This window comes from Nelumbo lutea, chromosome 8 (assembly GCF_056320005.1).
Source record: "Nelumbo lutea isolate HS-2025 chromosome 8, American lotus-T2T, whole genome shotgun sequence".
Lineage (NCBI taxonomy): Eukaryota > Viridiplantae > Streptophyta > Magnoliopsida > Proteales > Nelumbonaceae > Nelumbo > Nelumbo lutea.
Window position 1 is genome coordinate 31,761,627 of NC_142691.1, and position 27,726 is coordinate 31,789,352.

The 27,726-nt window shown below is 37.0% G+C and overlaps 2 protein-coding genes across 3 annotated transcripts; one reads left to right on the top strand and one right to left on the bottom strand.

The window, feature by feature from the left end:
- Positions 1–117: 117 nt before the first annotated feature.
- Positions 118–13,900, top strand: LOC148843706 (uncharacterized). The gene is made up of 2 exons (XM_088959445.1): positions 118–247; positions 13,311–13,900. The coding sequence occupies exons 1-2, from the start codon at positions 118–120 to the stop codon at positions 13,898–13,900; spliced, it is 720 nt and encodes a 239-aa protein (XP_088815571.1).
- Positions 13,901–22,536: 8,636 nt separating this feature from the next.
- LOC148843707 (uncharacterized) lies at positions 22,537–26,694 on the bottom strand. Of its 2 annotated transcripts, XM_088959861.1 has the most exons (3): positions 26,572–26,694; positions 23,215–26,454; positions 22,537–23,088 (listed from the first exon to the last, which is right to left on the bottom strand). In XM_088959861.1, exons 2-3 carry the CDS (start codon positions 26,195–26,197, stop codon positions 22,739–22,741), a joined length of 3,333 nt encoding a protein of 1,110 aa, XP_088815987.1. In that variant the 5' UTR covers positions 26,198–26,454; positions 26,572–26,694; the 3' UTR covers positions 22,537–22,738. The 2 variants fall into 2 exon arrangements, with proteins under 2 accessions (XP_088815987.1, XP_088815986.1); XM_088959860.1 differs by having other exon boundaries at positions 23,215–26,676.
- Between the last annotated feature and the right edge of the window lie 1,032 nt (positions 26,695–27,726).

The window sequence follows — 27,726 nt, forward strand, 5'->3', positions numbered from 1 at the left end:
AGTATATTTTTTGAGATATTTGGTGGAATTCACCACTAATAACCCCCACTCCCCAAAGTTGGTGGTTGCAGGAATTGGCTCCTAGAGTGTAACTGTAAGCCTGAATTGACTCTACCAATGACGACTGTTCTGCTTGAAACATCACTTACTGCTAACCGCTCACTAGTCACTAGGGTTGTGTTTGGTACCATGGTGGTTGAAGTGACAATATTTGTGTTGGGCTTCGATGTTTTGCACACAATTGAAGGTATAATTTTTTTAATATAATTTCACTGGCATCAATACTATGAAGATGGTGTTTGGTTTCATTGTTGTTTGTCTGAAAAAATGGTTTCATTAATTTGGCATTTCTCCTCTCCTTAAATGGAAATAGACCTAAGCACACCCTAGATGTTGCAAGATAACGGAATAAAGGAGGAAACACCAAAAGTGACTTGCAACTTGCAAGTAAACCTGAGTGATAATGTGAATTACACATAACTCCAACCAAACATGTAGGTTTAATAAAATCAAAGCATATATATATATATATATATACTTATGGAGGCACAAGTACAAATGTGAGACTTCAAACAACAATGACACTAAATACTCTTTAGATCAATCATGAAGGGATGATAGTATATATACACTACATTTGTTGTTATTGTTGCTAAAGTCATTCAGGCCCCATTTGGTTCACAGGAATAGGAGTCTAAAATTGGAATTGGGATGGGCTATTTCGATTATAACTGTTTGGTTGAGTGGAATTGGAATCCTATTCCCATTCCTGCTGGAATGACAATCCCCCATTTGAGGGTATGGTCAATCCCTACCTCTCTCTTCAGAATGAAATATCATTCCAGCTGATTCCAATTTCTATTCTCATTCCTGTCTGAATCAAATAGACTATAAGAATAGACCATTCCGATTCCGGTTCTAAAGAATTTAGATTCCAATTCTGGCTGTGAACCAAAAGAACTCTCATTTTGGCAAACACTCCTAAAAATAAAATCTTTTAGGCAAAGTGGATCATGGGCATGTTACATGAAAAAGAAATTCTTTGAAAATTGGCTATTTCACCATAAAGAAAAAGCTTAAAAAGCTTCCACTCACCCTAAAAGAGGAGGGAATATAATCCTAACCAAGTCATGCTGCATGGTTGATCTTAAGCTTTCCTCTTGATAATTTATATAGATGCTGTGGCTATCAGCCTATCATCATTCTCCAAATGCCAAATGCATTATGAAATGCAAAGGTTTGATTTCAGATTGTGAGAAGTGGGAGAAGGAATATTCTAGCAGCGAAAAACAAACAAGCATTTAAAAACTGAGGACTAAGCTATCATCTCAATGGAGTACTTTAACTTATTATCTGTTTTGTTTACTTTTTGTGGACCCACTCCTTAAATGACTTCCTAAAAACCCTTTTTCACATTTTAATAGCTGTTTTAAACTGACTTGTAAATAGAACCACTTTTCCTTTTCGGTAGTGGGTCAAGTATTCAACCATTTGAATCGATCAAAGAATAAAAAATACTAAGAATATATAAATTATAGTATTAAATAAAACAAATGTGAGAAATGAGAATTATTTTATTAATGATAATGGATGGATAAAAATATAAAAATGGAATGAACCCACTGATTCAGTGAAATGGTTCAGCAATTCAACCAGTCAGGTAAACAAGTATTTTATTGAGGCTACGTATAATGCCCAAGCGATGGACCACCACTTGTTCGAATGCCTGATTAATATTTAAAATTTAAAATTTAACATTGAAGTCACTTGGCAAGTGTTACTTTAACTGTTCTTTTGTCATCTAGCCTGTATACACATTGAACTCTCAGACAAATAAAAAAACACAGATACGGGTAGCTCTGTTCCATGAGGCAGTTCAGGGTGGTCGAATGACGATTAGAGTGGTAGAAATGGTGGGATGCTGTAGGAAATAGAAGAAAGAAGAAAAAATAATTGAAAACTAGAGGGTTTTTACTGGATTCAAGTGGGAACGAAGAGGAGGGACTTGCCGCTGCAACTCCCCTGCTTTCGTCGGAGAAGACAACGGTAATGGCTCACCGGCGAAAAGGAAGATGGAAAGAGAAGCTGAGAGAATAGGAGGAATATAAGGGAATCAGAGAACAAGAAAAAAAATGGAGGATGAAAAAAACAAAGCTCTAATTACTGTCGTTGTTTGGTGCTTTAGAATGTTGATGACGATGAATAGGACCATTATCAGAGCAGAAAAGTGGTGAGAAATAAAAAACTGATGAGAATGATGGGGGCGGATCTGAGGAAAAGGAAGAAAAAATGGGGACAGATCTGACAACGATGCATCCATCCGTTCCTCAGATCCGTGAAAAAGGAGAAAAAACTGGTGGCAAATTTGAGAACGATGAATCCCTTCTTCAAATTTGTTCATTAGCTGGGAACAAAATGGTGCAGATATGAGATTTATTCCTCATATCTGCTCCTCCAAATCGAAAAAAAAAAAATGGTGGAAGATTGTACTCGCATCGTTGCCGATAGAAAATAGTACTGGTGATTGTTTAAATGTTGCGACGGCAAGAGGAGATTCAAGAAGGGAGTTTTACATTGATTTTATCGCTGATAAATTTTCACCGAATATTGATGTAAAACATGGGCACAGTGAAGTTTTACGCTGGTTTACGGTGTAAACCAACACCTCAAACAAACGAATGCAAACTCAAACCGGAATGTAATCTTCACACTGGTTCGCATTTCCACCTCAAACAAATGCGGCCTGAGTGATTTTTTTTTTTTTTTTTGCAAACAAGAGGTTCAGGGTGAAACAGACCCAGAAATCTGGTCCGTTGACAGGTTCATCAGTCCAACCAGCCTATTAGATCACGGATTATGAACATTATTTTCATCTATTATTTTCTCCAAACAAAAAAAAAAATGTAGGAGCCACTGCAGTCTGTGCAAAACTTATTCCATAAAACGAGCTTCCAAAAGTTCAAAGAAAAAAAAAACACATTTCACACTTATTTCAAGGTTTATATATATATATATATATATATATATATAAAGGGCAATTAAGCATTTGAAAATTTCCATATAGGCAAATTTGCTTCAAGATAAAATACCTTTGAAAAACAAATTTCAATAAGAAAAGTTGAAAGAACAATTTTATTTTTATCTTAATTGTTTGGACACATTAATACTCGAAAAGTAGGGGCTGCAATTTGGGTGGTCTAGGCCTTGTATAAGGTCGAGTCAAGCCCAAACCTAAGACTTGGACCTAAGGCTGGATTAAGCCCATAACGTATTCTTTGAGGAGGGGTGGTCGATTTTCTTGTGTATCTAACCTTGGCATTCTTAGACTAACATCCCTTGTGGGGCAGCTCTGGTTAATGGTTAGCATGGCTATCAAGTTTCCTCATGGGTACACACATGCTCATTGGGATGGTGCATAGACCGGCACTGCGCTTCCACTCACTAAAGGGAGGCTTGGCATGAGTGTTTGACTTAAGCATGTCCCTACACCTCACCAGCCCCTTACCTAAGCTGAATGAGCTACCCCATTTCCCATAGCACACGAGCATGTTCCAGCCCAACGATTGCCTATCATCATTGGCACAACAGGTACCTAACATCATTGGCATAAAGGAGCCCCTGTCATCACACCAAGTCACCTCTCTTCTGGCAGTCCCCCTTTAGCAAGTAAGCGGCGCCTCCCATGTACCGGAAAGAGCCAACAGAAATCTCCGATCATACGAACTGTGGTAATGATCTAGTACTACTGACCTTGGTGGAGACATCTTTCCAGACAGCTCCTAACCCCAAGCGCATATAAGGCTTCTCCTGACCTGCCTTGGCCTGGACGGTTCAAGCCCAATTTGTTCAATCCAAACCTAGCCCAAACTGAAACTTGACACACTCAAATTTGATTTGGGCCCGAGCCAAGCTCAGGTTGGATGGCGAAGCTTTGTCCACACGACAACCCAAGGGCTAAGCTCAAAACCAGCCTATCTAAAATTTAAGGATGGATGGATCGGACCAAGGTCAGATTAGGCCCATCCAAGTTGAGTTGCATACCTATCCTAAAGCACTATGAGTGCTTGTCTACCATAGAAGATTTTCCATGTTTTCTGCTTATTCAAAAAGCATAAAAGCATTATAAACGCTTCTAGCTTTTGATTTCCGCAAAAACTAAGGAGGCAGCAAGTGTGTGCACAATTCTGAAGGCTCTGCCCAATTCTAAATCGGATGCAAATTTTGCATTCCACTCAATTTTGCATTTATGTATTTGTAACTATGATTTGTCCTCTTACCCAAGGTTCAAAAATATCAATACAGTCTAATAGCAATAAGGGAGGGGGCTATTTTTATATTCTTTAATTATTAAAAAATCTTTAAAATGACTTAAAATAGGCGTATTGGTAGGCAAAAGATGATACAATACGTCCAATATAGACCATATTGTATCAAAATTTCTATGTTTGTCTCATTTACATTCATTGGAGTGTAAATTTTACATTTCAAAAATTGATGCAAAATTTGCACCACTTTCCTCCAACTTCAGTTCTCTCCCACAACATCTTGCTTCATACCTTATTCCTAAACAAATATCGCTTTCTTTCTAATTCAGTTCTCTCATATAAAGTGGGGACCACCTCATCTTGCTTCTACCTTATTCCTAAACAAATAACGCTAACTCTATCTCTGTTAATTTTCATATAAAGGGAGGATTACTTTATTTTATTTCCTATTTACTTCTTACAAATAAACAAGGCAAGATCAAACATAAAGCAACCAGAATTTTACATTCAGCCTATTTGGAGTTCCCCCTTACATTTACACCAGGTGCAAATTATATTTATATTTTTTAACAATTAGAGGTCGTTTTTTTTATAGGTCCATACGTGGGAATTTTGAAATCAGCCCCCGTTTGATTTACGGTATAAGGGGTCTGGAATCGGAATTGGAATGGGTTATTTTGATTTTAACTGTTTGGTTGGGCAGAATTGGAATCTCATTCCCATTCCTGCTGGAATGACATTCCCCTATTTGAAGGAATAACTATTCCCTATCCCACCCTTGGGAATAAAATCTCATTCCTGCTGATTCCAATTCTCATTCCCATTCCTGCCTGAACCAAACAGATTATGGAAATAGACTATTCTGATTCCAATTCCGAAGGATTTTGATTCTGATTCCAATTCCGACTCTGACTGTAAACCAAAGGGACCCTCATTAGCAATTCAAGACACAAACCAAACTATTTAACCAAATGGATCCATTAAAAATAAAGGATCAAAGAGTTTAGGACAGACATGTTTAGGGGCCAGGCCAGGTTGAGTTGGGACTGAGATTTTGCCTCTTTATAAACAAAAAAAAAAAAAGAAGAAAATAACTAGGCCCAAACCCAAGCCCAGCCCAACAATCGAGCCAAGATCTTGAGTCCAAGCCTGGCCTACACAAATCCCAAAACCCGGCCTGAGCTCAAAGCCCAATCTGAACAGAAATTTTATAATATATTAAGTATATACTATTAATAATATTATATTAGAAGGAGACTGAATTCCATAAACCAAATCAACATAGTGGAGAACCATTACGAAGGTGACAAGGAAATTGCAGAGGCGGTTGTTAGTTTCTACAAGGAACTTTTCTTAGCTAAAGAAATGGTAAGACCCAATCTAGACGGGCTGGACTTTAAACGTGTCTTTCATCGTTAGGCTATAATCCTAGAAGCACCTTTCACTAAAGGGGAAGCGTGGCCGACTATAAATGACTTAGGTAGTGTTCTGTAACGTAGATGAGATTTTGGGTGGTGTGTGGTGTGGATGAAAATACACCATACCCTAACAGGATATTTGTTCTGCACTATAGACAAAAATGTGTGGACTAATCCACACCACACATCAATGGGTGCTTTGCAAGGTGTGGCATACTTCTGTCACACCTTGTGTTCGATTCCATGCATCTCAACTACAACATGTGAGATTATCCATGTTGTTTATCACTAAAAAATAATATTTTATTTTTTAGTAATATATATAATAGAAAAATATTAATAAATTACAAAAAGAAATTTAATAATTAATAAAAATTATATTAATAATAATTAATAATACTAACAATAATATTAGTAATATTTAATAACAAATAATAATATTAATATTAACTAAAAATAGTAATAATAATAATTATTAATATTAATAAAACTAATATTTCAAATTTAATAGTTAATAAAATTATATCAGTAATAATTTATTAATAATAAAATAATGTTAACAATAATATTTATAATATTTGATAATAATTAATAATATTGTTATTGATTACTAATAATTAACAATGATTAATAATATAAAATAAAAAATAATATTCAAAACTTATTAATTAATAAAAAGATTTTAAAAAGGAAACTGCATGTGGCATTAGTATCCTTGAATATCAAGAGGCTAAAGAAGTAGATGAAATCTTTGGGTTAACAGAGGTTTGTACCTTTAACAAAACAGTTTTGCATAAATGGCTGAAGGTAAACCAAAATGAATCCTACATAAAATCCATGATTTACTGAAAATGACAGGTCACAAATTACTATTAGTAATAAGTATTGAGTGCAGAATTATCAGGAAAAAAAAAAATAAAGCTTATAGGGGAATCGCTATCAATACTGAATATAAGTTGATACAACTAGTAACTGTGAAATATATACTAAAACAAAGAATTCCTATGAGAAAAGATAAAATTCCAATGCAAAGTAATAGAAGGGAACTTATTTATGAAATCCTCATAGGAGCATAGGGAACTGGGGAAATAATTTCCTCTTGAATGAAATGACTGCAGGAGGAACAAGGGGAAGTAGGGAATTGTGGTTTTCTCCTACCATCTAATTTGATACCAATGACAATCAGTTAATTTAAGGAGCCTAGTTCCACAGTCTATTGGAGTATCATAAATTGGGCTTTCTTGAATTTTTGTTCCCCTATATGTATAGGATAGGTAAGTCCTATGACATGGATAAACTTTATAGTGCATCCTTGGGGATGATTGACAGAAACCATAGTACCTTATTCCTATTAACCAAGTAACAAGATGAGAAAAAAGCTACTTCTCAGCCTAAATTTGGTTTAGTTGTGTTGATTCACAATGGTTTTATGATCTCAAGAAGACATAATGGTTGTTTGAAAAGTTGGCAAATAATGGGGTCTGCCTTTTGATGGGCACATTACATTAAGAGGTACAACAAGAACAAAGAACTTAAAGTACTTTGTTAACATTTCAAAATGACAACTATAAAATACAAAGAAGGAAATGATTTTTAACACTTGATTGATATTAAGGTAATATATTTAAAGTTGTTTTTCTTGTTTTATCTAGGATTAAGTTAAAATAAACTCTAGCTAGTTCATTCGTTTATTATAATACTTAGAATAGCATCATGGCTTTACACTTCAGTATATCAAGAAAGTTCTAGTGCTCATTCACTATATGGAGGTTCTAGAAGAACTAGATCTCATGGCCAACACTTCTCGAAAAGTATGTTAGTTTATGCTTTTAAAGGAAGCCTTGAATTTGTTTTCCCAATATTTAGTTATTCTAGTTGCAAATGGGTTTAACTGGTCTCCAATCTATTAGATGGGGTAGATAAATCATTTGGTATGCACTAGTGCTTTGTTGTTCTGTTTATTGCTTAGGCAGCGTAGGCGACATCTCAGAATCAGAACCTTGCGCCTTGGGCTCCAAATGCTTAGGCATGCCATAGCTAAGTGTCTCTAGACAAACTGTTTTCCATGGCAATGGTCTTGATGGCATTGCTCTATTCCTTTTTTAATGATGTAATAAGGGATATGCATATGACGTATAGGTAAAAGTAAAATACTGTAGAAATTGAACAATGTAAAAGAGGTATTAGATGTTATAAACTAACATTATTTGATTTTATTAGTTATTTATTCTGGTATGTCATTTGTACTTGTGGCATGACAATTTTCAAATATTTCTAAAGTCATAAAAATTAAGAAAAATGTATTTGTTAAAAGAACAGATGAATAAAAATGAAGCCAACATTTTCTATTTGGCACTAGATAATAGGCACCAGTACTGAAAACATTTCCTGGAGAATTGGTACCAAATAGAAAATGTTGTTGTTCCAAGAAACGTCCTACCTGACAACAACGTTTCCAAACAAAAAAAAAAAAAAAAGACACCGTTTTCTTAGAAAATGGTGCTTCTAACCCACACATAAGTAATAGAAAACAGTGTTGTATCTGCAACATCGATGCCAAACATATAATAGATTTAGAAAAGGCATATGATCATGTCCAATGGGATTTTGTGGAGTATATTTTAAGGAAGGGTTATGGCTTAAAATCTTAATTATGATCATAAGCTGTATGGAGGCAGCTAAAATCTTAATTATGGTAAATGATCGGCCTAGAGATTTCTTCCCAATAAAAAGAGGCTTGCACCAAGAGCATCCCTTATCCCCATTTCTTTTCATTATGGTAGTAGAAGCCCTAAGCAGAATGGTGGAAAGGGCAATGTCTAGGGGCATTTGGAGGGACTTACTGTCTTAGAGAGCAGCAATCCAATCACCCTCTTACAATTTGCAGATGACTCCTAATCATTTCAAGGGCTAGCTATAGAGACTTGTTCCTGAGATGCCTCCTAATTTGCTTTGAACGGTGTTCGGGCTGAAAGTTAACTTGCAAAAAGCAACTCTTATTTTGGTAGGTGAAGTCCCTCAGATAGCTCCGTGGACCTGTTGAATGTATTGGACAAGGGCAAATCCTTTGACAACGGTAGAACCAGATCCCCCATGGATCAGCTGGTTGTGGAAAACCTCCATTCCACGAAAAGTTCAATTCTTCATGTGGGTGGCCTTAAAGGAGAAAATCCATACCTTGGATGTCTTGAGGAGGAAGGGAGTAACCTTGGTAAATAGATGCTGTTTGTGTGAGTCGGATGAGGAAAGTATAAATCATCTACTAATTTTTGCAGTTTCTCCTTCAAAATTTGGATCCATGTCTTATTGTTGTTTGGTCTAAGCTTGATTACACCTCAGAACCTGTATTCTCTGCTGGCTTAATGGAATGCATTACCGGCGGCGGTTTGTTGGTGCCTATGGAAATAAAGAAACAATTGCATTTTTTGAAGAAAAAGCGAGCCCTCTTGAAAAAATCTATGCAGAAAACTTTGGTGAAGTGGGTATCTATCAACAATCTTTTCAAGGGATGTAGTTTCAAGTTCTTTTGTTGATCATTGGAGTTCTTTGTTATGGGATGAAAATCTTGAATTGTAATTGGTAGCTTGCCGGCTATCTTTTGTATGGCTGGTTAAGGAAATCTCTCCCTCAGCAGTCTATTTAGATATTGATATTATTAATATAATTTATCATTTCTCAAAAAGATATAATACTTTTTTTGAGAAAATGCCACTTTTGTCGTGTATTTTGCGAAAAGGCCACTTTTGCCCCTGTACAATTAGAGGAGCCAATTTAGACCTCAAATTTAAAGAAAAAGGCCACCAATAGCTCCAGAATGCATGGTGTTAGTGACACCATTCACAATTCATTAAATAATGAATAAAATAATATGAAATGTTGATTTGATACTGTTAAAATCAAAAAATTGAAAAATTATAAATGAGCCCTATTGAATAAAATAAAATCATTTAATATATAATTAATAAATGTTGAAAATAATATATAAGTGGGTTCCACTTGAAATTATAGGTGGATCCTACTTCAACTTTCCTATTCTTAGAGAAAAATAATAGGTGAGTCATACTTAAACTTTTTTATAAGAAAAACAATAGGTGGGGTCTATTTGAAATTATATGTAGGCCCCATCTTTCTCTGGACCAGATATCCCTCCCATATCTTCTCCCACTGCCGCTACAACTCTTAGCAATAGCGACTAACACCCTCTTTTTTTCTCTATTGTAGAACTTGTGTGTGCTCTCCCCTGTCGTTGTCGTCCGGGGCGAAAGGCAGACTTCAACATTGGCTCTCCCTTCACTCCTCCGTTGGAAAATCGTCACCTTCCCATCAAATTTGTTTCTACAGCCACTACGCACCACCAGAGGCTTTCCCCACCCAACATCATTAACAAGCATATTGAACCTCAGCGATCTCCCCGTCCCTAAAGCATTATTATATACTATCCTATCCATGAACGTAAATGTAGGTTCCTTCGTCTAAGATTCCACCAAACTCTTCTCTACCATTGCATCATTGTGCGATGCAACAACCTGGTTCAACAACTAGGCCAACCATGCCGCCCACCCCAGACCTCATTCTAGCAGCTCCCCTATCTCTATCATTGTCGTCCCAAGGGCGGTTGCAACCTAGCCCATTTACCTATAAGCAACTGATAACAAGTCTCTTGGTTGGAGTCGAGTCCTTGGGCATGGACCACAGATTACCAAATATGAGCCAATATTAATTGCAGAGAGGATATCCGGTCCATCCCGCATTTAGTATTCGCCTGCACTTTGAGACTTGCGATCTTTTCTTTGGTAAAATGAAACGTTCTCTCTTCCGATGGTGGTGCTGGTGGGTAGGGCTATTCATAAGAAAGCCTAACCCGACCGAACTGATCAACCCGGACCGACCCAATCCAAGCCAGCCGGGTTTTCATCAGCACGGGTCGGTTTCGGGTTGTGCAAATTCCTAAACTGATGATTCAGGTCGGTTTCAATTTTCACATAAGAAAACTGAAACCGAACCGACTTAATTCCTAGTTCAAACATGAAGTTCCAAAGCCCATTAGGCCACCTAGTTTTTGAATGGTTGCAAGAAACTTTGGATTAGTGAATAGTGATTAATGAATAACTTTTCATTTAAATTTTATCATAGGAGATGGCTGAAATGATGTTCAATTTATGATTGTTTTTAAAATTAACAAGATTTTATCACAGGGATGAACTTAGAACCCAAACCGACCCAACCCGACTCAAACCGACCAGGTCGATTTTGCTTAATACTGGGTTGGTTTCGGTTTCTATATCAGGTAACCCGACCAGGTCGGGTTGGTTGGAAAAACCATAGTAAACCAACCCAACCCGACCCGTGAACAGCCCTACTAGTGGGGTATATCTCAGCGATAACTTTCCCTATTTTTTTTTTTCGGGTGGAAGCAAGAACTTTCCCTGTTAGAGATAGAAAAGCGAGTAGGACAATCTATGCCAATAGGAAATCAACGTTAGAAAACTAGAGGGCGCGCGATACAATCTGCATCCTACAGACCACCGGGTAGAAAGGAGAGAGAAGACTAGGGAGGGAGATTCGACACACACATAGAGAGAGATGGGGCCTATATATAAGTTTAAGTGGGAGTCGCTTATTATTTTTTTAAGGTAAATTTTTTAAACTACCCTTATGATTTAGTTAATTGACAAAGTGTATCTTTGAAAATTGAATAACTCTATCCTTATTGTTTCTAACAATTCACTACCTCTTCCCTCATTATTAATGTCCATTAACAGAAAAGTGAAAAAAATTATTTTACCCTTTCTTCTTCAAATTTTCAAAATGAAACAGAGGAAAGGAACTTGCTACAGTGGTGTGATGAAACAGGGACGAGGGTGACTGAGGGGGAGAGAGAATGAAGGGATGAAGAGAGTGTTAGTATTTGTTAATTTCAAAAGGAAAATATTTATTGGATTGACAATTGATAGATACGTATGGGTCTATGAGAGTGTTTTGTAAGTTAAAAATAGACTCCTATTTGGAGTGGGATTCTAAGTTGGTAGGACTGGATTGAGATTTATTTGATGGGGAACTAATCTCAATCAGTGATAAGAATTGTTAGAATCCTAATTAACTCTAGATGGAGGTAATAAAAACCACATAGTAGTTCTGGACCTTATCATTGTTGGCCTCAAGATCCAGTAAAATCAAAAAATTGATAAAGAAAGAAGCACATTACAAACATTCAACAAAATGGCCGGAAGACAAAGTAGAATCCAAATGGGTGCAAATTTTTGGATTTGATTTCTTATTTTGTTTCACTATTCGTCGATTGAATGAGTTTTAAAGCTTGCAATTGGTATCAGAGCCATTATCATTAATTGATGAACGGCTTGATCAGAATTGATATGTCTGAACAAGACTCTTGATTGATTCGTCTTTATTGAATTTGACGATTTGTCTTGAAAGTTGTGGGTAATCGCTTGAACATCCGTCATTTTTTTTTCTTTTCTTTTGGGATTTTAATTGGAAAGACTAGTTTACAGCCAATTGGATTTTTAATGGATTAATCTTCCTTGTCATCTATAGCGTTTATAACTAATGGGTATGAATAATGACTGCCGCTCTTAGTTTTTTAACCATTTGTTTGTATTGACTTTGCTGTGTGAAGGGGTTTTTTCTCATCAAAGCAAAAGGTTTAAAAATTAATAATAAATAAAGGAAAAGGGGGCGAAATATTTTAACTTGCCGTTGTGAATTGCATTTTACCCTTTGATTAATTTAAGTATTCAAAAGGCAAAGATAATTTAAGTATTCAAAATCCTTTTCAAAAGGTAAAGATAACGCCCTTGGATTTCGTCAGTCTATTCAGCATTTCTAATAGGACTGAACCTTGTTATTTTGACCCGATTTAGACCCAACTACTTCTATTTCTGTCTTAGTTATCTGAATTCTTGTGTAAACCCAAATTGATTTATCTAAATTATTATTTGTTCCTTTTATTTCTCTTTTTAGCATTAAATTGTATTGCCTCCTTAAGTTTAAGATGAATTATTTGATGCATTTGCTAATATTGTATTTCTGTTATATATGCTTAGAGGGAAGGTATATATTTAGACTGCATCATTGATTGAAACTTGGGGACATTTAGTAAATGAATGGTGCCAAAGTGCTTGAAGTTTATGACATGATAACCAAGAGTTCAATCCCTTATTTGTTATTTTAAGAACCTTGAGATAGGTTGTGATTACCATTCTTTCTTTATTTTTGTTATGGTTAGCCCAAAAGCAACATTTTAGCATTGTGATAAATATGGAATGAGATAAGGGAGGAAAGTATATGGTGTGTAAGTGAACTTCTTAAGCCCAAAAGAGTAAGAGGAGATCATATACATTCATATATGAAACTTGCTTTGATTAAGCAATGTTTATTCATTGAAAATGATGACGTGGCTATTTATCTCAGCCCAAAGGAGGGGGTAGATAAGCCATAAACATCTAGGGTGATATACTGTCTCTATGTTAGTCATTAGGCATTCCCTCTTGTATGTGATTAGATGTGATGCATGATGTATGGACTTTAGATATAAATATACTCCCTTGACATCATGATAGCATAGTTTTTTTGAAATAATGATTAATTTAATGGTTTAAAATTACAGTTGATGTGAACACCTTTGTTGGACCTAATCAGCCTTACCCTATTGAGCTTCTCACCAATAATAAATATAAGAGATGGAGAGGCCAATTGGAATCCTACTTTGGAATCCGAGAAATAGATTTTTGTCTCACCCAACTTGAGCCATCTGAGCCTGCTCCCAATGCTTCTGAGGCACTTAGAACAAGATACACCACTTGGCACAAAACAAATAAAATAGTACTCTTGATAGTTCAGAACACTATCTCTGAACCTCTTAGACCCGGGATTCTCATTTTGAACACTGCCAAAGATACACTTGACAACATAGAGGCACAGTTTGTTGGATCAAGTAAAGCCCTCATAATGAGCTTGTTCACACAATTCTTCACTATTAGTTTTCCTGGAATGAATGTTAGAGAGTTCATCTCTAAGATGTTAGGAATTGTTTACCAACTTAGAGATTTGAAGATGAAATTAAGTGATGAACTTTTGGTGTATGCTATCATGTCAAAGTTACCAAAATCCTTTGAGACCTTTGTGATGAACTTTACTACAAGTGTAGCAAAATGGATCGTCAATGAGACGATAAATCAATGTGTTTTCGAAGAATAAAAGCAAAAAAGATAGAAAATAGAATCTTCTCATTTCACCTCCTTGGGTCCTAAAAGGAAACCCTTCAAGAAAGGTCCAAAGAAGGACAATGAGGGAAAAAAGAAATATCAAAAGGGTAAAAAGGTGTCACCCACCAAACAACCTGAACTGAATCCGACTGTTGTTGAGCCATCCACCAATGTTGATAAGGTGATATGTTACTATTGCAAAATGCCTGAACATTTCATAAGCGATTGTCAAAAGTTGAAACAAAGGAAAAAGAAATAAGGTATTTCTTATGTAATCACTGAAATAAATTTTTTAGATACCCCATCTGATGTCTAGGTTGTTGACTCTAGTTGTACGGTTCATGTTGCTAATTGTGTACAGGGGTTCCAGAAGCTAAGAAGAACTGATGATGGAGAGGAGATACTAATATATATAGGAGATGCACATAAACTGAAGGCAACTGGCATAGGAACCTTTAGATTAGTCTTGGATACTTGATATGTTCTAGATTTATTGGATGCTTTATTTGTACCCGCTATGAAGCGCAATCTTCTTTCCATTTTTAGATTCGATACAATTGGATATTCCTTTCATTTTGCTTCTATTACTTTGTCAATCTTACATGATGCAAACATTATTGGTTCAGGTGTTCTTCAGAATGGATTATATCTATTAAATTTGAATAGGTCCAATGCATGTTTCCTTGCTAGAAATGATGTTATGTTGATAAATGAAAATGGTAAAAGAAAAAAGCAATGTGATAATTCTTACCTATTATGGCATAGAAGGTTAGGGCGCATTTCTAAAGAGAAATTGGAACGATTGTCAAAGATAATATCTTGTCTACGCAAGATTTCAGTGACCTTAATATTTGCATAGACTGTTTGAAAGGAAAAATGACAAGAAAACCCTTTCCTAAGGGTACTAGGTCAAACTCTCTTTTAGAACTGATTCACTCTGATGTATGTGGCCCTTTTAGGCATGTTGCACGAGGTGGAAAAAAATATTTTGTGATTTTTATTGTTGATTACTCAAGATTTTGGTACATATACTTGATGGAACACAAGTCTGATGCATTAGAAACGTTCAAAATTTATAAAACTGAAGTTGAAAAGCAACTAGGGAAGCAAATCAAGGTAATAAGATTTGATAGGAGAGGAGAATATGATAGCTTTGATGCCTTTATTCAAGATCATGGGATTGTTCATCAAACCACAATATTAGGAACTCCGCAACAAAATGGAGTTGCAGAAAGGATAAATAAGACATTGATGGACATGGTGCGTAGTATGATTGCTGAATCAACCCTACCTGAATCCTTTTGGGCAAAAGCACTCAAAATGGCTACCTACATATTGAATCGAGTACCCATCAAAGCAGCATTGAAAACTCCATTTGAACTTTGAACTAGTAGGAAACCTAACCTAAATCATCTTCACGTTTGGGGCTATGAAGCAGTGGCTAAGATTAACAAACCTGGTTTACCTAAAACTGCTAGTAGGGCAATTAAGTGTGTGTTCATAGGGTACCTTGAAAGATCTAAGGGTTATCAATTGATTGAATTGTCTAACCTAAGCAATGCAATTTTTTAGTCTAGAGATGTGGAATTTTTAGAAGAGACTTCTACATCACAAGGGAGAGGACAAGTAGAATTTGAAAAACTCTCAGAGTTCAGACCTTCACCTGTTGAATCTATTAATCCTCCTGTAGTTGCTAGAGAAGAACCTCAACACTCCCAAAGAGTGAGAATGTCAGCCATATCAGATGACTCTCTTGTGTATTTATCTGGCTCATTTATTGATAATGTCACAGATCCGAATAGTTTCTCTGAAGCCCTGATTCATAAAAGCTCAAATGATTGGATAATGGCAATGCAAGAAGAAATGAGATCCATAGAACAAAATTCTGTATGGGAATTGGTTAACCTCCCTGTAGGTGCAAAGTCCATTGGTTGCAAGTGGGTTTTTAAGACTAAGCGAAGCTCAAGTGGTCAAATTGAGAAACATAAAGCAAGAATCGTAGCCATGGGCTATACTCAAAAGGAGGGTATTGATTATGATGAGACTTTTTCTCCGGTCTCAAGAAATGACTCTCTTAGAATATTATTAGCTCTTGTGGCACATTTTGATTATGAATTACATCAAATGGATGTAAAAATAACATTTTTAAATGGTGATTTAGATGAAATTATTTACATGGACTAACTTGATGGATTTGTAGCCAAATGACATGAAAGGCAGGTATGCAAGTTGAACAAATCATTGTATGGACTCAAGCAAGCTTCTAGACAGTGGTATTGTAAACTTCATGGCATTATCACTGAATTCAGATTTAAGGAGAACACTGCCGACAATTGCATTTACACCAAGACCAGTGAGAGTAACATTATATTTTTAATATTATACATAGATGATATCCTCTTGGCTTCTAATGATCTAGCATTGTTATTTGATACTAAGACCTTGTCTATGTCTTTTGACATGAAGGATTTTGGAGAAGCCTCATATGTTTTGGGTATTCAAATTCAGCGTAATAGACGTATGAGAATGTTGGGATTATCACAAGAAGGGTATATGAAGAAAGTGCTAGAAAGGTTTGGGATGACAAATTGTAAATCTGGTAAATCTCCTGTTGTAAAAGGAGACAAACTGCATAAGGGGCAATGCCTACAAAATGATTTGGAACGCAAAGACATGGCAAACATTCCATATGCCTCTGTTGTTGGTAGTATCATGTATATCATGAATTGCACCCATCCGGATATTTGCTTTGCTATTAGCTTGCTTGGCAGATTTCAACACAATCCTGGAATGGATAATTGGAAGGCTGCTAAAATGGTTTTAAGATACTTGCAAAGAACTAAACACTTCATGTTAGTTTTTAGCCAAGTAAACCAATTGGAGATTATGGGATATGTTGACTCAGATTTTAAAGGTGATCTTGATACTCAAACGTCCACTTCAAGATACATTTTCACTCTTGCTAGTGGTGTTATTTCTTGGAGAAGTCATAAGCAGGAATCTACATCTCTCTCTACAATGGAAGTTGAATATGTCTCATGTTGTGAAGCTGCAAGGCATGCTTCGTGACTTAAGACTTTCATCACTGATTTGATTGTGGTGGATTCCATTCTTAGACCTCTTCAAATTTATTGTGATAACACTACTGCTATACATTTGACTAAAGAGGCACGTCATCATGCAAGATCAAAGTACATAAAGATCCAATATCATTATGTCAAAGAAATGGTTGTTGAAAAGGAATTAACAATCTTTTAAATGCCCACTGAAGACATGCTATCTGACCCTTTGACTAAGGGTTTACTTATCAAACCCTTCCAACGTCATGTATCCAATATGGGTGTAATAGATGCTAGTGAATTATTTTGATTAGTGGGAGTATGGTGTTCATCTTGTTTTGTTTTGACATTGATATCATTTAATGTTCATTAATAATGATGGCTCATTTAATATTTTATAATTTGTTTAGAAATATATATGTGCACATTTGATTTCCCACATGGGAGTTTAACTATCCATGTAGATTTGATGGCTTGGGCATTCATGGTGACTGGACATCACCTATTAAGCCCTTACTAGATGAAATGCTTGTTGAAAATAGCATTTTTAACCACATGGTTTGACATCCAAGTGACGTGTTTGATCAACTGATTGACACATGAAGTTTAGTGGCCATATTTGGAAAATCCTTTGATGGCTTCCCAAACCACCATTCACACTTTTGTTTTGGCTTGTGGAAGGTGTGCTTATAGATGCTTTGACCATAGAAATGAGTCACTACTGCATAGTAGCATAGGTCTTTCCTGCTTGGGCATTTGTAAGGATATTGAAAATGGGACTGATTTGATGTTGCACTCTCATAACACATATGTTTTTTATTTATCTTTTTTCTTTCTTTAGGAGTGGCCACTCGATTTCAAAAAAAAAATTATTTCAACCCAATGGATGTTTTGTTTCAAAACTTTTTTTTTTAACTGTGACAAATAGGGGGAGATTGTTAGTATTTGTCAATTTAAATATATATATATATATATATATTATATATATATATTTATTTATTTATTTATTTATTGGGTTGACACTTGATACGTATGGGTCTATGAAAGTGTTTTATAAGTTGAAGATAGACTCCTATTTGGAGTGGGATTCTAAGTGTGGTAGGATTGGATTGAGAATTGTTTGATGGGGAATTAATCTCAATCAGTGATAAGATTTGTTAGAGTCCTAGTCACCTTTGGATGGGGGTTATAAAAACCACATAGTGGTTCTGACCCATCACTGTTGGCCTCAAGATCTAGAGAGACTAGTGAACTCAAAGAGCTGATAAAGAAAGAAGCACAACACAAGCATTCAACAAAATGGTCGGAACACAGAGTGGAATCCAAATGGGTATGAACTTTTGGATCTGATTTCTTATTTTGTTTCATTGTTCGTCAATTGAATGAGTTTTAAAGCTTGCAGAGAGGAGGGAAAAAGAGAGAGAGAGAGAGAGAGAGAGAGAGAGAGAGAGAGAGAGCCCTTTGTCAGTGGTTGTCGTCACCTGCGACGGTTGTGCCAAGTGAAAGATGGAGGGGGATAAGACACAGTTAACAGATTCTCGATAGGAAATAGTGACACGAATGATGTGGGACTCTCTATTAATCTGTACCCATGACTCACTATAAACCTAGCCGACTTGGTCCAGAACAACACCATCACAGGAGGTGGTGCCCTCCTATTAAAACATGGCTGAGTTGCTTTAGCGGAGACAAATGTTGGTTCCACCCATAGCTTCCATGCCCTACGGGTAGCTTTAACTGTTGGCGTGGAACATTGTAAGGTGTGGGGAGAGGTCTGAAAATGGAGAAAGAAGGAGAAATCTGACACCACCGCCGTGTGTGCTATCTTTCGACTACCACTCTGAAATCCCGGAACACGTTGTCTTCATTCACCTCTGTATCCATCACAGTTGTTCCACCTAGATTGAATCCTTTATGGTCAAAAATTGAAGATGAACCTCACTTTCTGAAACGCCAAGGAATGCATAATGGTCTAATTTTGTTGTCTAAAAGGATGAGAGATCCATCATATGGATGGCTGAACTCTGTAGGAAAGTTGGGCAAATTTTCAAAATTTCTCTCTCCCATGTGAGAATCACATTCCCTATTTTATAAAACTACATTTTCAATGATTAATCTTAAAACCAAATCGGACCAGATTTGAAACCAAAAGATTGGAGAGAAATATGCTTGATATGAAGTAACAATAACTCCCAACAAAAGTGTTCACGTCCAAGGAGAAAACCAAAGACTGCTCCCACTGAATATGACACAATGTTAGGTGGAGCAGAATTAATAGGATGGCTCTTCAGCAAGAACCAAATTCTTCAGCAAGAATGCGATGGAGGGTTGGTGAGCACGACTTCAGATTACCTTTTTTACCAAAAGGTAATATCAAGAACCTTTCTTGATCACATCCACAGGTGAAGATCAAACTGACAGGGGTGGCAAGAGCAGAAGACAGGAGCAGTCAAACTGTAAATTCTTCTCTCTTTGTAATCTTTGAACTGAGAATTGTGTATTAGAGGTTCGCCCTACTCCTTTATTTATAGCCTTTAAAGAGAGCATCTCCTAATCCCATTAGGAGTTTTCTAATCCAAATATTGTATTTGGATCTAGACTCTCTTTAAGAGGTAAGGATAATCCCTTATCTTATCTGCAAATAAAGATCAGACTTCCTAATCAAATTAGGAGTTTCCTGATCCAAATCTTTATTTGGACCTGGACTCTCTGAGTGGATAGGGATAATCTCTTATCCTATCTATTGATCTTAATCCTAGAACCGCCCCTAATTAATTAATCTTATTAAGTCAGTTCGAATGGGTTTTAGGCCCATTAAGTCTATGTGCTCACTTAACCTCCTAACTGCTGCCCAGTTGGCTATCCTTGTATGGCGTGGGACCCAAACATTGATCTACACATCAGCCACATGGGTTCAGCCCAGCCTCTGTTATAAGGCCTGGCCGAATTCATTCTAGGAAATAGTGAATCCCTTAGTCCATCACCATGGGCTCTTAATGGGCCCAACATTTACACTAAATGGTCCTTAGGTCAAGCCACCTTATAAAAACCTAAGGACTGTGGGCAGATGCAAGATTAGCCCATCAGGTATTACCCTCAATTGTCTTGCACTTAGCCTCTCAGCCCATAATGATCAAACACTGCCTGACAAGAGAGGACCTCTCTCTCGGCTGCAAGGTACAATGTTGCACTCTCTACTCACATGGATCCCAGTAATTAAAACATTTTGAAACCATAATGTATATATGTATATCTATATATAAATATATTTTGCAAAACAAATTTCAACGGTTGAAATCAACTACCGACAGTTTTGGTTTCCATTAGAGAGAGTACATTCTCGATCATTCACTTTGTCCGACAAAGGGGCTGATCCTGTCACTATGATCACCCACTCAGATGAATTCTCAGACTGCCCCAACATACCCAGGTTTTGACCCCCTCTAAGGATCTCACTGATTGGCATATCAAAGACAACTCAATCCGACACCTAGTGTAGTATCATAATCGAGTCTAGTAGTCAGGTGTAACATTCCAGTTTTGCCCATCTATCTCCAAGGTCCAAGGCAATACTTGAATTCTAGTCCCGTTCAGGGTTTCATGAAACCCACACTACATGTACCTCAGGTCTCACCCTGGTAGCTAAGACAAGCCACCCCAACCAACTTGGCGGCACATCAGTGTCAGCCTTAGCAGGATAAATCTCCCTAGATCTATCCAACGGCTATGAAGATTCTAAACTAACACGAGTCTCATAAGTGTCCAGTTTAAGGGTATTACACAGAAACACACCATAATAACACGAATCAAATATGTACTTTATTCATTTACATTAAATGTCATAATGTACATCATTCTGATTGGAGCTAAGGGCATACACTATCTAACAGTTGTCACGCTTGAAGCTCCGTTATTGGTAAGACTTAAATTTTGATGAAACCTAAGTCTTACAAAATACTCTAATGGTGGGTTTCTTGTTGGTAATCAAATGCCTTTATTGCTTACAACTAATTGTATAGTCCATATTTTGTTTCTGTTAGGAGAGATAGAAAGAGAGAGAGAGTGAAAGGGATGACCCATCTCGTTCACACTAGTGGTCCAATGCCCAACTCGGGATCTATCATGTTCATTTCCACCATCCCAATAGTCTTCACTCCTTGTGTAGCCTTTAACGTTGCTCACTCAGTTGGAAGAAAGAGATTCCACTACGACTTCCAAGCACATTATACGAGTCTTTCAATCTCTATTAATCTATACCCATGACTCAAGGGTAATATTGGGAGAGGTCTTAGAAGAGAAGGAGAGGGGAGGGGGCTCAGGGTACTAAGGTAATATTAAGTTTTAAAAAAATTGTATTGGTCAAATGTGGTCATATGTGCATAGATTGTGATGGAGTATTAACAGATGTTAATGACAGGGGTAAGAGTTAGTCAAGTGTCAGAAACAGTAAGGATAGTGTTAGTCAATTTTCAAACAGTAAGGGTACACTTAGTCAATTAACTAAACCGTAAGAATAGTTTAAGAAATTTATCCTGTTTTTTTATTAACAGAGAATGTTTCAATTGGATTCACCTATTATTTTTCTCTTAATAAAAGAAGTTAGAATCCACCTTATTTTTCTTTGAAAAGAGAAATGTTCAAGTGAGACTCATTTATATATTATTTTTAATATTTATTAATTATATATTAAATTATTTTATTTTATTCAATGAAACCCATTTGCAATTTTTTAGTTTAATACCACATCAACATTTTTTATTATTTTATTCATTGTTTGACAAATTGTGAATGGCATCACTTATACCGTACGTTTTGAGATAAACGGTGACTTTCTTTTTTTTTTTAAGTCTAAGATCTAAATTGGCCCCACCCTTTTCGCAAAATACAAAGTTGTTAGAGACAAAAATCCCATAATATCATATAATATATATAACATATTGTTAATATAAATTATATTTTTATTAAATATAAACATTATCGTGCTAAGCTAAGGCTTGGACTTCGGTGTGGGTTTATTTGGAAAAGACCAAACCTGACGTCCTGACCCGAAAAATAATCAGGCCCGGTATTTAGAAAACGAGCCCGAGAAGAAGGGCCCGCGGGTTACCCGGCCCATGAATAGATCTATTTAGGATCAGGATTAAGTGATTAACCATTTAGTCGGTTCAGTGAAAGATCACCAACAGAAGAAAAAAAACAGTTTGGTCGGTTCATTTTCCACTGTTTTTATTAAAGTGCAGTAGATGTTTCTCCACCGTCCAAATGCATGCATTAAATTTCTCATCTGCAATCACTATATGAGATTGAATGGCAAATTACTCTCTCAATCGAACACATTCTACAACTGAGGCCAAGTGCCAAATATTCAAGCTGAAAAACTGCTCTGAAAAAGGAATTACTCAGGGTTATCTATACAGTCAAGCGAGCGTACATGTCTTTCTGCAACTTGTTACCTTCTTCATCCATACAGTCAGGTCACATTCCTGGTACCAACTCTAGTGACCTCTCCTGCTGTCTATGTAACCATCAACTAGCTTAATGTTTACACTGGACAAAAAGAGAAGGATGGTAAAACTTAAACTTTCACCTTCAACTTGCTTAAGGGTATACTTATCTATGGCACAACAATATGATGATGGTAAGATGGTTAGAGTTCTCACTCCATAAACCTCTATCAAGAATTACATAGCTATGTACAAAATATGTTATTAAATTTAACATAAAATACAATTTAAAGTGAGAAAAACCTAAGTTACCAACAAACTTCAAATCTAACTAAACTTTTGTATAACTTGGTCCTTAGCATCTAATAGCTGCTTCACCACATCTCTCATTGTTGGTCTCTCACTTGGATGATCTGCTGTGCATCTTAATGCCACCAATAGTACATTGATAACTTCTTTTATGGCAATAGAGTCCATGAATTCTTCGATAAGGTTTGGATCTGCAATCCTGTCAATGGCCTGAGTTTTGCTCCATACTGAACGTGCCCAGTGAACTATGTCGATGTCCTGTTGAAATGAAGGATCCAAAGCTTTCTTTCTGATAATCAGTTCAAGCAGAACCACCCCATAGCTGTACACATCTGATTCCTTGCTCTTCACTACCTTAAATGCAGTCTCTGTCACAGTCACAGTGAGTTAACATGTTACAAGTAAATTTCTGGATGAAAGAGCTATGAAGAAATTGAAACCATGGACCGACAATGGAAACAAACAAAAATGAAAACATAGAAGTTCATTTATACCAGGTGCTATATATCCAATGGTGCCTGCAACTGTGATGGACTGAGTTGAGGTAGAAGATTTATCCATGAGATTGGCAATGCCAAAATCAGAGATGTGAGGCTCCATGTCAGTGTCCAAAAGTATGTTATTTGGTTTGATATCTCGATGAACAATTGCAGGATTGCAGTCATAATGCAGATATGCTAACCCATGGGCAGTTCCTAGTGCTATCCTGTAACGCACTTCCCACTTGAGGACTGGAGCTGGCTTGATCTCATGTAGAACATCATAGAGGCTTCCATTCTCCAAGTAATTATACAAGATGAGTCCGTGGTCCTCCATCAACCAATAGGTTTCGAACCTTACCAGATTTCGGTGCCTGATCTTTCCAATAGTTTCAATTTCTCTAACCATACTTTTTATGGTTTTTCCTTTATGATGCGAAAATGTAAGCTTCTTTACAGCATAAATTCTCTCTGGACCCAAGTCTGCCTTGTAAACAATTCCATGGGCTCCTCTCCCAATGATAAATCTGCTGTTTAGATTATCAGTAGCCTCCATAACTTCACTCAGTAAGGAAGATGAACCTTCATGAACAGAGGTTTCAAATTTTAGTTTTTCTCTTCTCAACTTGAAACGCATGTAACAGAACAAGAGAAGCACTAGAATACAGAACAATGATGACCCAAAAGCTATCATCACAACCTTTATTCTGGTGAGGTGCTTCTGATCATGCAATTCATGATTGCACGGGCTAAGATTGCTGTTTACAATGCAACTTGAGCCATCTCCAATAAGACAAGGAACACAGAGGCCCGGATTTCCCAAGAATGAAGAAGGTGAGGAGTTTAGAAACTTAATCAATCTGTCCGGTAGTGGACCACTGAAGTGATTATATGAAACATTCAACTCAATTAATGAATTTAGGGTACCAAGCTCTGCTAAACTTCCTGTCAGATTGTTCCAAGATAAATCCAAACTTGGCAGATAACTCAACTTTCCCATCCCTGATGGAATTTTTCCTGTCAGTCTATTACCACTGAGATTCAAAGCAAAGTTTAAGTTCTGCAATAATCCAATTGATGGAGGAATTTCACTCTCAAGAAAGTTTCCTCCAAGTTGTAGCTCTGAAAGCTTTTCAAATGCTGAAAAGAAATCTGGAATCCCCCCACTGAACAGATTCTCTCTCAAAATCAAATTGGATAATTCTGTCAAGTTCCTCAGAGACAACTGAATGGAACCATTTAATAAGTTGAAACCCAGATCCAACTTCAATAATTTGTTACAGTTTGAGATTTGTAGAGGTAGCAGACCTATCAAATGGTTATGAGACAAATTTAAAAGCTGTAAGTTCACAAGGTTTCCTATTTCTTGAGGAATGGGTCCTGTAAGGTTGTTCATGGACAAATTTATTGTCGTAAGATTGGTACAATTCCCCAAGCTTGAAGCAATTGCCCCATTTATGTTATTTCCACTAATGTCCATGAATAGAAGGTTTGGGTTTTTCATAAAATTGGGAAGGGGACCTGTGAGACGGTTGTTCTTAAGAATCAATCTTTTCAAGGTTGGACAGCTTCCAACATCTGAGGGAATGCTACCTTGAAGTAGATTCAGACCCATATTCAAAATTCTCAATTGTTTTCCAAAGCAAAGACTTGGAGGGATTTCACCAGAGAATGAATTGTTAGTTAAATCCAATTGCACCAAACTACTGTTAATCCCCAAGCCCGGGGGTATGGCTCCAGAAAAATGGTTGCTATACAACGAAATGTTTTCCAGATGGTGGAGTTCAGTAATCTCTAAAGGTAATTCCCCAGACAAATTGTTCTGATAGACCAGGAGATACTTAAGGGTTGGAATCTTCCAAATGCTAATTGGAATCTCTCCAGTCAATCTGTTTGTAAACAACTCAAGGTCCTCTAAATTACTCAAAGATCCCAACTCACTTGGAATTTTGCCTTCAAGTTGGTTTGATTGCAAGAGTAATTCCTTCAAGGAACTACAGGTTCCAATCTCTGGTGGGATTACCCCTGACAAAGAGTTCTCATTGAGGTAAAGTTGCTCCAGCTGAGTTAGTAACCCAAAGGAAGCAGGGATCTGTCCTGTTAATTTATTACCCAGGGCTTGCAAGGTTGTTAAGCTACTACAGTTGCCCAAGCCTGATGGTATTTCTCCATCAAATTGATTGTAAGTCAAGACCAACTCCTGCAAATTCTTGCAACTACCTGAACCCCCCAACTTTATCCTGCCCTTAAGTCTGTTCGAACTGACATACAAGTAAGCAAGGAACTGAAGATTGTTTAGGCTCTCAGGCAAAACTCCAACTAACTGGTTGTCAGTAAGATAGAGTTCTTCCAATTTAGTACAATTCCCAATAGATTCTGGTATCATCCCTGATAATTGATTACTATAGAGCCACAGAGAAACAAGATCAGTCATGTTTCCTACATTCGACGGGATAGACCCGGTGAACCTATTAGCGTAGAGATAAACTGTGTCCAGACGTGGAATCTGGAACAAAGACTCTGGTATCTCCCCACTCAGGGAATTATCAAACAGAGATAAAAATCTGAGCCCTCTCAAGTTTGCTAATTTTCCAAGCACATCACCGTTGAAACCATTCATCGATAGATCCAAGTATTCAAGCAGACTACAGTTGGACAAGTCTGCCGGGATCAAACCCGAGAAATTGTTGTCACTAAGGTCAAGCCTCTTGAGGGATCTCAACTGGCCAATCTCCTGTCTCAATGAACCGGAGATTCCCAGACCCGACATGTTCAGGGAGATCACATTCTTTTTCAGGCCATCACATTGAATTCCATGCCAGTTACAAGGAGTGGAATCGTTTGAGTTCCAGCTCGACTTGATAGAGGGAGGTACAGACAGATCTTTCAGTAGTGAAAGCAGAGCTTCTCCATCAGAGCTCAACCCAGCAGCAGTATGGAACAAAGCAAAGTAGAAGCACAAGCACAAGTACAGGAAGTCTCTAAAAACGCTACCCATTACAGTTACACTACACCAGAACAAATCAAAAGACTAGATTTGGAGTATGGCTATGCTCACCTTCACCTAAGAACAAGAACTCTTGCACGAGAACAAAAAACTCTGTTTCTCTTGCCTTTTGCTTTCCACTGGAAGAACGAACCCGTGATTCATTCAGCACACTGAAACAGACCTTAAATACTTCACAGGATCATACTCCACCTCAGAATTCATCCCGCCTGTACGGTGGGCTAAGATTTGTTGGGGTGGACTGAAGTCTGAACAATAAAAACCCCTTTTAAAATTCTGATAAACGGTTAATGTCGCGTTGAAGACGAAAGCCAATTCTAACTAAACCCAAGTTATTTTTGCCATTTAAAATTCTGCCATCAGACCTGCTTGCTGACATCTTTCAGTCAACCTGCAATTCCAATTAATTAGAGTTAAATTTCTGCTCTCGCCATGGAGACTGATCTTTTCATGGAAAAACTTTGGCTGTCGAGAAGGATGTGAGGGAAGTCACTTTTAAGTCATTTCTAAGGATCCACGCATGGTCATTCCGGGGTTCAATTCTGGCGGGTTGACTCGGGATAAGGTTCAACCCAGGCCCATCTACAAGTGCAAATCTCGGGCTTTGGTTTGGGGTTTTGGTTAAGGCGAGTTCAAAAAGAAATATATATATATATATATATATATATATATATATGATAGATATATAATTTTTTTTTTTTTTGCTTCAGACGAGTTCAAAAATATGAATATAGTTTTATATGGTCATCTTTTATTGGGTTAAGGGCTTAAGGCGGTTCTCTTTGATTAAAAAATATGTATAAATTTTGTTTATAAAACTATATACTATTTATTTGTATGGCTCGGATTGGGTCAAATCTGAACTGGACTGGGCTGAGTTAGAGCCCTTAACGCAAACCCGAAAACACAGGTCCGATCCATGCAAAATCTCAGCTTGGATTGGATAGGGACTGCCCAAAGTTGCAGCTTGGTCACTGCATCTCCACTCACTTCGTCTGATATGAAAAACTGACAAAGTAACGGTCCGGAAGTAACATAGGAGAAATAGACCATAGGGACTAATTAGTAAATACCCAGTTTGGGAGAAATGGACCACAGCAACTTGTTTCACACTGGTTGAGTTTTTCTACCAGGGGGTAGGGCCCAGGGAATAATGGGATCCAAATTCCGAGACCCATCAAGCTTTCACACAGTTGGGCCCTACCTTTGGGGCCCAGCAATTTGTTTAACACGGTCGTCGGTGAGATCCAGAGTCCAGACTCGTCTAGCTTTCGCATAGTTGGGGGCCCTACAGGGTACGTCCCAGCAAGGCAGCAACTTCTTTCGTGAGTTGAAATCAGCCCCCCACGATGTCCCACACCACATTCCCGCGGTATATTAAGAACATTTTATCAAGACGATATCATCATTTTTTGTATATCATCGAGAAATATTCCCAATATACGGCGGAGATGTACTCTGAAACGTTATTAGGGGCAATTTTATAGAGGAGTGGATTGATTTGATGTCTTCTTTGTTAC